The sequence below is a fragment of the Leucoraja erinacea genome, chromosome 10 (assembly GCF_028641065.1).
Source record: "Leucoraja erinacea ecotype New England chromosome 10, Leri_hhj_1, whole genome shotgun sequence".
In the NCBI taxonomy this organism is placed as follows: Eukaryota; Metazoa; Chordata; class Chondrichthyes; order Rajiformes; family Rajidae; genus Leucoraja; species Leucoraja erinaceus.
The window spans coordinates 34163174-34177379 of NC_073386.1; the positions used below are offsets into that span (position 1 = coordinate 34163174).

At 41.9% G+C, this 14206-nt stretch overlaps 1 protein-coding gene and 1 long non-coding RNA gene across 4 annotated transcripts in view; one reads left to right on the forward strand and one right to left on the reverse strand.

Annotated features, from left to right (window-relative positions):
* Positions 1-170, reverse strand: part of si:ch211-198n5.11 (methylcrotonoyl-coenzyme A carboxylase 2) — a 41407-nt gene extending 41237 nt beyond the window's left edge. For both annotated transcript variants that reach the window (XM_055641909.1, XM_055641908.1), the window contains exon 1: positions 26-170. In XM_055641909.1, the coding sequence (XP_055497884.1) occupies positions 26-45 (20 nt within the window). In that variant the 5' untranslated portion in view covers positions 46-170. The remainder of the gene's footprint in view (positions 1-25) is intronic.
* LOC129701012 (uncharacterized) lies at positions 156-11419 on the forward strand. 2 transcript variants are annotated; one of them, XR_008724141.1, is made up of 3 exons: positions 156-305; positions 8386-8471; positions 9397-11419. It is a non-coding gene; the product is annotated as an uncharacterized LOC129701012 (long non-coding RNA). The 2 variants fall into 2 exon arrangements; XR_008724140.1 differs by having other exon boundaries at positions 157-305; positions 9115-9475.
* The last annotated feature ends 2787 nt before the right edge of the window (positions 11420-14206 follow it).

Genomic DNA, 14206 nt, shown 5'->3' on the forward strand with positions numbered 1-14206 from the left:
GGCCCTCGCCGCCACTGTGACTTACGCTGCCAATTCGCTGCTCATGTCGGCCACCCTCCCTCCAGCAGGTTCCGGTCGCCCCGGCCGGTGACCCAGAGCAGCCGGAAACCGGCCTGTGCGCAAACCCGAGCGACGCCGAGCCCGGGACCAGGACCAGGACCGGGACAGGGACCAGGACCGGGCCGCCGTGGAACAACAGAACTAACTGCCGCAGATCAATGGCTTTCACCGATTCCTCCCACTCAGCTAAGAATACAAGCAAGACGTTATCAAATTACTGACATAGTGGCAATGGTTCAACATCGGTGCGTAATTCCATTGTAAACCAAGAGGAGGCTGTTAGGCTCTTTGGGTCCCAGCAGACAGACCACTCCTATTTATTTCCATTCCCTTTATTTCCATTTACCTCTGCAATCTGTTCTCTCACATATGTTCATCAACACCCCTGAGATTATTTCACCCATTAGTGTACACCAAGGAATAATTTACAGTGAAAATAGACACACAAAAAAGCTGGAGTAACTCAGCGGGACAGGCAGCATCTCTGGAGAGAAGGAAATGGGTGACGTTTCGGGGTCGAGACCCTTCAGATGAATAATTTACAGTATCAATTAACACTCAACTTGTCAGTCATGACACGGGTGGTTTGGGAGACATGCCATTGAAAAAAGTAATTGCAAAGAAACAGGCCCTTCAGCCCATGCTGACCAAGTTGACCTACTGGGCTAGTCCTATTTGGCAGTATGTGTCCCATAGGCCTCAACATATCTACTCTAAGATACCCATGGTATGTGCACATGCCAGGACAGGATGTTGGTTCGCTGGTTAATCCACACGTCCAAGGGTATATGATGGCTGGAGGATGGCAACAGCCTGGGGCTTACCTGGAATGGGATCCTCTCAACAACGAGAGCACGGGCTGGACTTTAGAAAATGCACCAAAATGTAGTGCCTCTTGCATGCAGGCTCAGTGGACTATTTCTGTACAATTTTGCTAATTGGGGGGTTTGTTCAGGTATGGCAATACTCTACTGGACTCTGGAAGAAAATAATTTAACTAAGGAGAAGGACTTGGAGCACAGCGAATACAAATATGCTAGGCAGATTAAGATCAAGAAAGCGGTGGTGCTGAGGCTCTTGAAGAGCATTAAGGTGGATAAGTCCCCAGGACCTAATGGGATATATCTTAGGTTATTGAGGGAGGCAAAAGAGGAGATTGCGGTGGCTTTGACAAGAATGTTTGTTTCTTCTCTTGCCACAGGCGACGTCCTGGAGTATGGAGAGTGGCTAATATGGTTCCTTTGCTGAAGAAGGGAAGTAGAAAGCATCCAGGAACCTATAGGCTAGTGAGCCTGAGTGGTACAATGGTGTCACGGTAGAGTTGCTGTCTTACAGCTAAAAAACACACTTCCACCATCAAACTCTGTTTCCTACCATGAAGCCAATTCTCTATCCATCAGCTAGCTCTCTCTGGATCCCATGCGAACTAACGTTCCAGAGCAGCCTAACATGCCTTGTTAAATATCTTGTTGAAGTTCATAGAGACAATATCTAGGACTTTGTCCTCGTCAACCATTTTGGTTACTGCTTCAAAAAATGCAAAACCATGCTGACTATCCCTTATCAACCCCCGTCTAGCCAAATGCATATATATCTTATCCCTCAGAATGCTGTCCAGTAATTTACCTATCACAGATACCAGTCTATTGTTCCCCCAAGGCTTTTCCTTGCAACTGTTCTTAAATAGAGGCAAACCTGAGCCACATATTTGTCACGTTTGCACAGTGAAATATTTTTTGCATATATTACACATGCAGGCACCGCCATGTTTTTGCGCCATTATTCAAAGTCCGGTTGTCCCGTGCGCTCGATGTACTGCAACAGTAACTGCGAACTGACGTCCCTCTTCTCGTCTGGTCACCTTTGTATACCTCCTGCAACGACCCTGAAAGCGCTGGTGGCATTAACCTGGTTTACCCTCCTACCGGCCCTTGCTCCTCACACCCTAGGTCTCCAGCTCCCTCTCATTTCCACATTTGATGAGGATTTGGGTGGGTTCCTGGTCTTTATTACACTGAAGACACAAAATACCTATGTTGCTGTTCAACATTCTGGTCAACGTTCAAACTTATTTGCCACTATGATCTTTAGAGGGCGCTATTTGTTAATTTTCTCAGTACAGGTTCTTACCCGAATTACAGCTGGATTTTTTGTTCATTGCATAACCCAAACAGTTTCCAAATTAGAAATGCAGCGGTGAACTGAGTTCCCATATGTCAGCAGATGACTGCAGAGTTGGGTTGTCCCATAACAATAGTCTAGAGAAGCACATTTTGCCATTCTTAATAATAAAGCTGATATTAACAAATAATATCATTATTAATCTAACGGCTAATAATGAACATTTCTTGAAAGATTCTACTGCAAGGTTTAGAGAGATTTGGGACAAATACAGGCAGGTGGCACTGTGTAGATGGGACATCTTAGTTGGCATTGGCAAGTTGGGCCAAAAGGCCTGTTTCCCTGCTGGAAAACTCTGACTATGAATATATAACTTTAACGGGAATTGAGTGATGCCTGAATCACTAAATATGCTTATTAAGGAACAGGTGAAGTTCTCTCTTTCTAATTTTTCTGAATAAGTATCTTTGATTCAAATGATAAATCTGTTTCTCTTCCTACTGATGCTACCTAAGCAGTTGAACATTTCCAGCATTTTCTCTTACTGTTCTGTAAAGTTTGAGGTTTGTTTTCTGGTGATGCTGAATGCTCAGTTCAACTGGGCAGTTGTTTGAACATTAGCATGAGCCTCTTTGCCAATGATCAGGGTGAGTATGACTTCTGATTTTTAATGTCAGCCGACTTTATTGCATTATGTTCACAAGTTGTAGGTGTAGAATTAGGCCATCGAGTTCACTCTGCCATTCAATCATGGCTGATCTCTGCCTCCCAATTCCCCTTTCCTGCTTTCCCTCCATAACCCTTGACATTCATTCTAATCAAGAACTTGTCTATCTTTGCCTTAAAAATATCCACTAACTTGGCCTCCACAGCCCTCTGGCAATGAGTTGCACAGATTAACTACCATCTGACTAAAGATGCTCCTTCTCACCTCCTTTTCAAAAGAACAGCCTTTAATTCTGAGGCTATGACCTCTGGTCCTAGACTCTCCCACCAGTGGAAACATCCTTTCCACATCCACTCTATGCCTTTCATTATTCTGTAAGTTTCAATGAGGTCCCCCCTTAACCTTCTAAACTCCAGCTAGTCCAGTGCTGTCAAAAGCTATGCTAACCCATTCATTCCTGGAATCAATCTTGTAAACCTCCTCTGGACACTCTCCTGCGCCAGCACATCCTTCCTCAGATATGGGGCCCAAATTTGCTCACAGTAATCCAAATGCAGCCTGACCAGCGCCTATAGAGCCTCAGCATTACATCTCTGTTTTTGTATTCCAGTCCTCTATATATAAACGCTTGCATTGAATTTGCTTTCCTTACTACTGATTCGACTTGCAAATTAGCTTTTTGGGAGTCCTGCACCAGCACTCCCAAGTCCCTTTGCACTTCCGATTTCTGGATTCTCCATTTAGAAAATAATCTACGCCTTTATTCTTATTACCAAAATGCATGACTTGGCTGTACTAAATTTTATCTGCCATTTCTCTGCCTACTCTCCTAACCTGTCCAATTCCTTCTGCAGAGTCCTTGCTTCCTCTACACTGCCTGCTCTTCCACCTATCTCAGCATCATCTCCAATTTGGCCACAAAGCCTTCAATCCCCTTATCCAAATCATTAATAAATATGAAAAACTTATTTGCTGCAGCAGCTCAGGCACCTAGACTCAGCCAACACACAAAAACATAAATGATAAAAAATTACATATAATTTCTATAAGATAATGAAAAGAAGAATAAACAAGACTTAAGTGCAAAATACCAAATTAGAAAATATGTGCACGGTAATGTTAGATGTGGTTGGTAGTGTTGTGTTGCAGAGGTTAGAGTTGTGCAGGTCAGTTCTAGAACCCTGACAGTCATAGGACAGTAGCTGTTCCTGAACCAGATGGTGTGGGACTTCAGTCTTCTGTATTTCCAGCCCAACAATAGCAGTGAGAAGAGGGCATGGCATGGATAGTGGCGAACCTTGATGATATCTAGGGGCGGCACGCACACCCCCATCCACATCAACGGGACGGAGGTGGGACGTGTTTCCAGCTTCAGGTTCCTGGGGGTCAACATCTCCGATGACCTCACTTGGACCCACAATACCTCACCTCTGGTCAAGGAGGCCCACCAGTGTCTCTTCTTCCTGAGGAGACTGAAGAAGGTCCATCTGTCTCCTCAGATCCTGGTGAACTTCTACCGCTGCACCATCGAGAGCATCCTTACCAACTGTATCACAGTATGGTATGGCAACTGCTCTGTCTCTGACCGGAAAGCACTGCAGAGGGCGGTGAAAATTGCCCAACGCATCACCGGTTCCTCACTCCCCTCCATTGAGTCTGTCCAAAGCAAGCGTTGTCTGCGGAGGGGGCTCAGCATCGCCAAGGACTGCTCTCACCCCAACCATGGACTGTTTACCCTCCTACCATCCGGGAGGCGCTACAGGTCTCTCCATTGCCGAACCAGCAGGTCGAGGAACAGCTTCTTCCCGGCGGCTGTCACTCTACTCAACAACGTACCTCGGTGACTGCCAATCACCACCCCCCCCCCCCCCCGGGACACTTATTATTATTTATTCAAATCATGTGCTATGTCGCTCTTCCAGGGAGATGCTAAATGCATTTCATTGTCTCTGTACTGTACACTGACAATGACAATTAAAATTGAATCTGAATCTGAATTTACTCAGAGAGTGGTAGCGGTGTGGAATGAGCTTGGTGGAGGCAGGTTCGTTGGTATCATTTAAAAATAAATTGGATAGGCATATGGATGAGAAGGGAATGGAGGGTTATGGTATGAGTGCAGGCAGGTGAACTAAGGGAAAAAAGGATGGTGGGTCCTCATCCTTCCTCTTCCAAAGTCCACAATCAGTTCATTGGTTTTATGTATATTGAGAGCCAGGTTGTTGTGCTGGCACCATTAGGTCAATCGGTCGATCTCACTTATACTCTGATCAGGTGGGGCACAGGGGAGGAAAGGGGGGAGGGATGGAAAGAGAGGGGAGGGGAAAGATTAAGGGTGTTATTAGAGGTTATCTAAAATTGGAGAATTCAATGTTCATGCCGAATATAGACAGATAGACACAAAATGCTGGAATAACTCAACGGGACAGGCATCACCACTGATAGAAGGAATGCGTGACGTTTTTGATCAAGACTCTTCTTCAGTCTAAAACATCACCCATTAATTCCATCCAGGGATGCTGCCTGTCCCGCTGAGTTACTCCAGCAATTTGGTCTATTTTTGGTCCAAACCAGCATCTACAGTGCCTTCCTACACTTAATGTTCACGCCATTGTGTTGTAAGCTATCCAGGCGGAATATGAGATGCTGGTCCTCTACTTTGTGCGTGGCTTCACCCTGGCAATGGAGAGTGCCCAGGCCAAGGGGTCAGTGTGATCAGGGTTTCAATTCCCTTTCCCACACTGACCTTTCAGTCCTGGGCCACCTCCATTGCAGAGTGATGCCACGCACAAAGTGGAGGAGCAGCAGCTCATATTCTGCCTGAATAGCTTAATCCAACGGTACAAACATTTAAATCTCCAATTTTAGGTAAACTTTTCTAACACCCCTCACCCTTTCTTCCTCCCCCTCATTTCTCCCCCCTTCCCTCCCTTGTGTCCACTTGGACTCCCACATATTTCTCCTTTTCATTCAATCTCCCACCGCCAGTTTCGCCCTCAGGATTTACAATCCGCATCTCTTCAAACCTGTCTCGCACCTTCCTTCCTTTCTTATCTTAGGCCTTTGTTCCAACCAAAGATCTTTGGTTCCAACCAGCTGCCTATCGACACCTCCCTTCCTTCAACCTATTATCTGCCATGCAGGTCCCGCCTCTTCCATATTCCAGTTTTCTTTTGCCCCTCTACAATCAGTCTGAAGAAGGGTCTCTACTCGAAACGTCACCTATCCATCCATGTTCTCCAGGGATGCTGCCTGACCTGCTGAATTACTGCAAACTTTGTGTCTTTTGTGTATTTACCTGCATCTGCAGTTATTTGTTTCTTCCCATGGTCTCTGATCATTCTTTGACTTTAAAATTTTCAATCATAAATTTTATTTGCCGGTGTCTGCCAATTCTACCAGCCCATCCTGACCCTCTTGGAGTCAACAATTAGCGTCCTCACTTTACCCAAATTTTGTGTTATACACAAATGTTGAAATTCTACACTACCCAACCATAATAGCAGAGGTATCAGCACCAACTGGGAATCCACTGTGTCGGAAGGAACCGCAGTGCTGGTTTCCACCAAAGATAAATACAAAATGCTGGAGTAGCTCAGCGGGACAGGCAACGTCTCTGGAGAGAAGGGTGACATTTTTTTGTCAGGACCTTCCTTCAGACTACTATTCCTACACTCTTGTACCTAAATATGATTGTGACAATGTATAGTAAGATTTATGTACTGAACTTTATGCAAAAAGTGAATTTCACTGTGCCTAGGTCCACGTAACAAAGTAGCATCGAACCATTAAACATGCATTGATCCTTATCTGCATACTTTTTATGTTGTAAATCTTATGAAAAATTGGTGGGTATAACTATTTGTTCATTCAGTTTTTATTAAACAATAGAGGATGATTTGAACTTTCATGTTTGTTTCAAGTTTATTCAGTGAGTAGATTAAATACAGCTGTGGATATACTGTGAAATTCTGTGATTCATAACAAAAAGATCTAATGTGACTACCCATTAACTGCGAGTATTGCAATGAAAACCTCTTGCACATATCTTAATGCTGGTTCAATTCAACTTAAAAACCACATTACTCATCGTCTCAGTTAAATGGACATTAACAGCAGCTGCGTCAATTTTCGGGGGCCGACTGGACTGTTTTTTTCATGTGCTTGGAACTGTTTGTTAAGTCATTCCAGCTGTTTGGCTACTTCCATAAACACAAAAGTGATATAATCTTTTTTGTTTCTTAATCTTCTGCATTTGCTTAAGTGATGGGGTAAGTTAGATATGATACAGATTATGAAACGGATTTGCGTGATCCAATGTTTTGCAGAACATTTACATCAAAATGCATTCATATATCATTGCTTTCTTAACATACGGTGTATTTCCAGCATTCTCTTGTTTTATTTCAGATCTGCAGCTTTCTTTTAATTTTCTATTAAGGAATTGGATAAGAGACAAGGCGTCAACTGAGCTTGTCATGTATTGACACAATTATTTTCTCACTTCATTAAAGAAAGTCTTTGAACCAACTGTCTTTGCAAATTTCTGCCCCATACCACCAAGTTTCAACCCCTCTCCGGTACTAGGAATGACAGGAGAAAACCAGGATGACAAAGCAATATTGACAGAAAGGGAATATTGGGGAAAGCTCTGAGAAGTGAAAGCGAATACGAGCATGTTTGGATGACAAGTAGGACAATGAAAATTACAGTTCTGATAGCCTGATATGTGAACTCTTTCCACAAATGTTGGTTGAACTGCTGAGTACATCCTACATTTTTTGTATTTTTTTAAGAATACCGAAAGAAAGATGGCATAAAAAGAGAGAAGTAATAGGCTTAGAATCAGAGTGGCAGGTAAATTGCCTGGACAAATCAACTCAAAAGGAATGCCGATTACATTTGCAAAGTAAATATCAAATAAGGCATTTGCAGTCGTATACAATGGGGAGCAGACAATATAAATAATCCACATTTAAGTTCTTCGGCATTGATAGTTGACGTCATTTTGTGGATAAAGAATCAGCTTGGAATGCCTAATATTCTAGTGCACTGTCATTTGTGAAAATGTTGTGGGCCCCAAAGTGAATATTGGGACTTAATCCCTGTTGGTGTTGTCCAATAGAACTAAAAGATTAGTGAGAGGAGTTTGTACATTGACTGAACTGATATACCCTTAGTCTTATGCCCTAATGTTGCTATTAGAAACTTGATAAGTTTGAAATGGATGCACGAATAAGCTATGTGGCTCTCAGACCTGCCCTGCAATGCAATATTGTGGCTTATGGCTTGCCTCATTCACATTGCTGCCTGATTCTCATTTTCTAGATAAGTCTTTTCCTCAGTTTCTAGATAAGTCTGTTCATATTTTTCCTTTCATTATCAAATATAGTTTTAATTACTGGGCCAATTCTGGAAGAATTAAAATCGACGTTATAGCAAAGATAAAATTATGTAAAACAAATACATAAAATACAGTGTTCTATTCAGACCCTCCACTATTCAATATGATTGATGCAGGTCTTTTATCTCAACAGCACTGCACTGCACTAACCGCATGAAAGAGTTGCATGTGGACCAGACAAGTGGGTGGAAAGGAAGTCTCCCGTCCTTGTTATCGAAGGTGAATCATTTTCTTTCTAACCAGTTAAAGGTCACAAAATTGCTGGCTAGCAAATTAATTAGCTTTTGCAGTGACAATGAACCCATCTCTAACATTACCAATTGTATTTGTATACAAATACAAGGATGATAGTCCTACAAGATTACCAGATCAGCCCATACTTGGACGAAATGGACTTAGTGTACTTTTTGATTTGAGTATTCTGCATCTATTCATAACATGCACGTTCTGTTGTAATCAGTATATGTTTTGTCCTGGCATCTTTAAAAAATATGTCAAAACACTCCCTTTTTGTCTCCTTTAAAATTGTATAATTGACCTTGTATTATTTTTCTTCATTTCTATATCATGTCACAATTTACTATTGTGAATTTCATCGTGCCCAGTGCCACTATTCACATTGTCTCGGCCCAATACTATCATTCTCTTATACTTCCAAGTTTCAGCATTAGCGGTTATTTAAGTTAAGTCCTAGTCCTTAATGAATATATTTAAAAAAGCAGTGGCATGGTATAGTTTATCCCATGGTTTCCAATATTGTTGACAATTGTTGTCCATATCTATAATATCAAAGGTATTGCATTATTGTCCATTTCCTCAACTTCACAAAAACAATTAAATCAAACATTGTTTACCTTATCAGATGGTGGCCCAGCGAGCAGAAATGTCAGCTGATTTTATACTACCCAGGTGTACCCTGTATCCTTTTTTGAACATGGTTATGCAAAATCTTCAGATTCTACAGCACCACTTCGAATAAAATAAATTATAAAAATTGAGCTTGCATATTTTCTGTCCTTACTTTACGCCTGGTCTAACTGAGTCAGCCGCCTTAACTTTCACCAGACTTTTCTCTCATTATGCCAATCAGTGGGCATGAAAAGTAGCAATATTAACAATCTGATTTCTCTCTCTTTTTTTACAGACTGCTTTCTTGATGTGGCATCTCCAGGGCATTCCCTGATGTCTTGTCCCAATGTTCATTCTTCATATGTAAGCCCAAACACTGAATATTGTCAAACACAATGAACTGCAGAAACTGGTTTACAAAAAAAGGTACAAAGTGCTGGAGCAACTCAGACTCAATGTTCTTCAGTCTGAAGAAGCATTCCAACCCGAAACGTCACCTATCCATTTTCTCCAGAGATGCTGCCTGACTCACTTAGTTATCCCAGCACTTTGTGACAGAAGATTGTCAAATTGATTGACCTTTGGTACATCCCAGCTTCTCTACTCTGCCCTTGTTGATGCTAAACAATACACAAACATTCAGGATGGTCAACGGAAATCGAAAACCAGCTGAATTTTCTGCTCCCCGGGCCAACATCTGGTTCCTATTCTATTGCCTCAGCTGCCCTGATTGCAGAGATCAGCCATCTCATCGCTGAATAGGGACCAAATCTAGAATCTTCCTTCTCTGTGCAGTTCAATTATAACTTTCTTCACCAACTTTCTTCATCTTCTCCCGAGTTTTAACTTTGATTGTGTAAATTATTTGCCACCCCTTTCTTTCTGAACTAGGAAAAGTTAAACCCTAATAATTGGAAAACATTACTACAGGTAATAATCCACAATTGAAAGAATGGAAACCCCTCAAGCAATGAATGCTTGGTATTAAGAATCTGAAATACTTTCAAAGGTTAAACGCTCATGACAGGCCTCTGTACTCTACAAGAATTTCTTCAACTGTTTTGTGGTTACTTATTCTGTGTATCATGTCCCCCTTGGGAATGTACAGAAAACAGTATTCCTGCCTCATCCAGACAAAATCTGCAAGTACCTGTACTAAAAGCAATTACTTCATCCACATCAGGAAAACTGGGGAATTTTTTGGTGAATGTTGTGAGTTCCAGAGGATTTTTTTTACCCAACTACACCCCTATCTCTCACAACTGGTGCCAAGGGATGTTGCCATATGAAAACATCGCTGTCAACAGCAATCAATATTACTTGCGTTGCAACATTCCAGGCACTGCTAAGGCCTCATTTAGTTACTTTGTTTCTGAAAAAGCTCCCGTTTCATTGTACTTGTGGATAGGTTTCTTATTTTAAATGAAACCTGACTAAATATAACAATGACATTGAAAATTGAATCAAAAAGTTATTGTCAAGCAAACAAATGTCTTATTGTTCGAAGCACTACCAAGGCAAAATTGAACGTAAGGAGCCAAATCATTTGGGGTAAGCGGTTCCTAAGGGAAGCAATGGTGTTCTGCACCTGAGTTTGAAGAAGAATATGAAGAAGAGTCCGGAAGATTGAAATTATGTTTGTGAACCAAATTATGGTTTCACAATCAGCCACTCAATCTTAGATCTCACCAAATAAATACATTTCTGGATCAGTAACAGAGCCTTAAGTTCATCATAGTCCCACTTCTGTCTTTCATTATCAGCTCACATTTATCATAAACTAGTTAATGAAGCAACTTTCCACTTTTATTTATACAAAGTGGACTGTGGTAGAAATAGTATTGGCAGTTATCTTATACACATGGGTTGACATCAGGGTTGACACCAGATTTGGTTGTCATAGAGTAATATAGTGTGGAAACAGACCCTTCGGCCCAACTTGCTCACACCGCCAACAATGTCCCAGCTACACTAGTCCCACCTGCTCACGTTTGTTCCATATCCCTCCAAACCTGTCTTATTCACGTACCTGTCATACTGTTTCTTAAACTTTGGGATAGTCCCCACCTCAACTACCTCCTCTGGCTGCTTGTTCCATACTCTTTGTGTGGAAACCATACTCTTTGTTGTTCCATACTCTTTGTTTCCACTCTTTGTGTGGGAAAAGTTACTCCTCGGAAACTTATTAAATCTTTTCACCTTAAACCTATGTTCTCTGGTCATCGATTCACCTACTCTTTTCATTTATCCGATCTATTCCTCTCAAGATTAGTGATTACTCTCATTGTCAAAGTGTCATCTACTGGGAATTTTGACTGTGAAACAACTCTGCCAAGAGTGCATGTGAAATGTGCAGAAATTACTTTATTTTGCAATGTTACATTAGCACCATGCAAAGAATTCTAGGAAAATTCATAGTCAACATTTGGGATCACAAATGAAGAATTCTGACAAGCTACTGGAGCAACCAAAGTGTATGAAATCAGAACTAGAACATAAAACATAGAAAAGTACATAATGAGAATAGGCTCACAATTTCAGTGCAAACATAATACCAAGATAAACAAATCTCATCTGCCTACAATGATCCATAACCAGCATATCCTTGTGCCTATCAAAAACCCTCTTATATGCCACTTTTGTACCTGCCTCCACTACCACTCCAGCAGCACATTCCAGACACCCATCACCCTGTAATATTACCCACTGTGCTCACTACCTGACACCTTTATCCCCAAAGTCGGTAACTGTTCAGAGGAATCGGATTACCATTCATACATCAGACATCCTGATGTGAAGCCTGCCCAAGGTGTCCCTGCGGTTCCCGGAGGTTGCAGGTGGTTGCCGGAGGTTACAGGTAGTGGAAGCAGGTAGGAAGACTGACAAAAACCTCCGGAACCGCACGGAAACCTTGGGTGGGGCGCAAAGTCTCCAGAGGTTTCTGTTCAGATTTCCTAAGTGGGACAGGGGCATCAGTGGTGATGAATCTTGAGGCACAGCAGAAAGTCAAAACCACCAGCACCTTATCCCGTGCTTGTGTGAAACTTTCACAGGTGGCCAGGTAAGCATGGAAGTCCAGGACACAACAGTGAGATCCAAATGGCTGAAGGCCATGAGTTCCCAATGCAACCTATGGCTCTGCAATTAATCCGATCTACCCCACAAGCTTGAACTACAAAATGCTAGGAGGTAACAATATGATTATTAAAGTGCCATTGGTTTTGCATAATGCTAATTTAGCACTATTTACACATATCCTGCTCTACTTAAAACGGCCCATCCTCTTAAAGGGACATGCACTTTGGTGCAGAAAGGAATATCAATACTGAATTTAAATGGAAAGTTCTGAGCTATTTAATATCATTGGGTATATCTTTGACTGACTTCACAAAGTGTGTAATTCAACTCAAGTCACATTGTGGTTACAAAATTAGATTAAACTAAACTGAACCCTTTTGATGGAAATCGCATTGGCAGGTGCCTACCTGCCAACCCACACAGTCTGAGTGCAACCCCAATTGCTTCCAGCAGGATTTAAAAATTGATATGTATTTAATTTTGGATGAGCCTACATCACAAACCTTTTACATAAGATGGAGAAGGCTTTAGATTAAAGGCTTGAAATTGAAAGGCATGGTGCGGCTTGAAAAATAAGCAGAGACACTGGGCACGTTTGAAGCTGTGGCGTGGATCTGAATTTGTTGATAGCTTTTTAAAAATCGTTATATAGAGTGGCAGCACAAGTGCCGGCTGGAATGAAGATGATGCGGCAATTTAACATAAATCATGTCAGGAGACCGCATTCTTATAAATGACCAGGATTGATTTTACGTATCTAATATGTATGGAATTATCCTTTTCTTGCTGCATGTTGCTGAAGAAAAAATCATGCTGTGCTTATGAGACTCTGATTGCTGTAGTTCTGGGTTTTTATTTGGTAATTAAATCCAGCAGCCCTGAATTAAATGTATCAATGTTGGCTGTGGTGTTTTAACTCTAGTTTTCACCTTGGATGCATAGATGGTTGCAGTGGAATAAATCCATAGGATTCTTTCATACATTAGTCATTTCACGTTTGAGGTCAGTGAGGGTCACCAGATAATCTGATCGTACTGGGAAACGAAGAGTGTGGGGGCAGGGATGCGATGTCTTAAGTACTGGTCTAATCATATGCCTGTGTACATCCACTCTACATTTTAGGGGCTAAATTCAAAAGTTTGAAAGCAGGTGTAGATAGCAGCAGAAAGTTAGCCTTTGCCCACTGCATCTGGCACCACCTGTAACTTTTCTTTACACAATAGACTTTATTCAAGTAATAAATATATACAATGCATGTACCGTGCAAAAAACCTCTTCCGACATTCTCAGAGGCTATACATACATTCAATACATTTTACCCAAACACAATTTTACCCCACACCCTTGTCACTCATGCGGCCTACTGGCGTGAAATCCCTTCCCTTATTTTGAAGGGCATCCCCACCCTGCCCCCCATGTCCAGCAGCGGAAGGACCCTAGTCTTGTGGTTCTTCCCCACAGAGCCTTGGTGTTGGCTGCACCAAGCTTCAGTGCCTGTAACTTATGATATCCTTGTGCACCTAGTGGCATCCGAGCTATTATTCATTTACCTATCTCAGTAGGAAACCATAATTATGAGTATGAGGGCAAGCACTATTTACATATATCCTGCTCTACTTAAAACGGCCCATCCTCTTAAAGGGACATGCACTTTGGTGCAGAAAGGAATATCAGGCACTTGGGAACTCATTTTGATGTGGGAAAATGTAAAGAATGCTATGGCAGAAAGTGTGGGCTTCCCAATTTTACATCCCTTCACAAGTTGACTCTGGATTTTCAAATCCACAACAACTAGCTTGACTAAGACTGCTTTAGTTTCGTTTTAAGTATGCACTGTTTTTCTCCCACTCCTCCCCTTGCAATTAAATCCTTCTGCACAGTGCCTTGCAAAGTTTGACAGTCGTGCAGCAATCTGGTCTGGGAGAGTTGGAGACCATGGGGACTATAAAGTGGCACTGGGCTATTGACACAGGCGTAGGGGAAATCCAAAATGATAGTTTGATATTTTTCTGCAACATTCAAAAGTT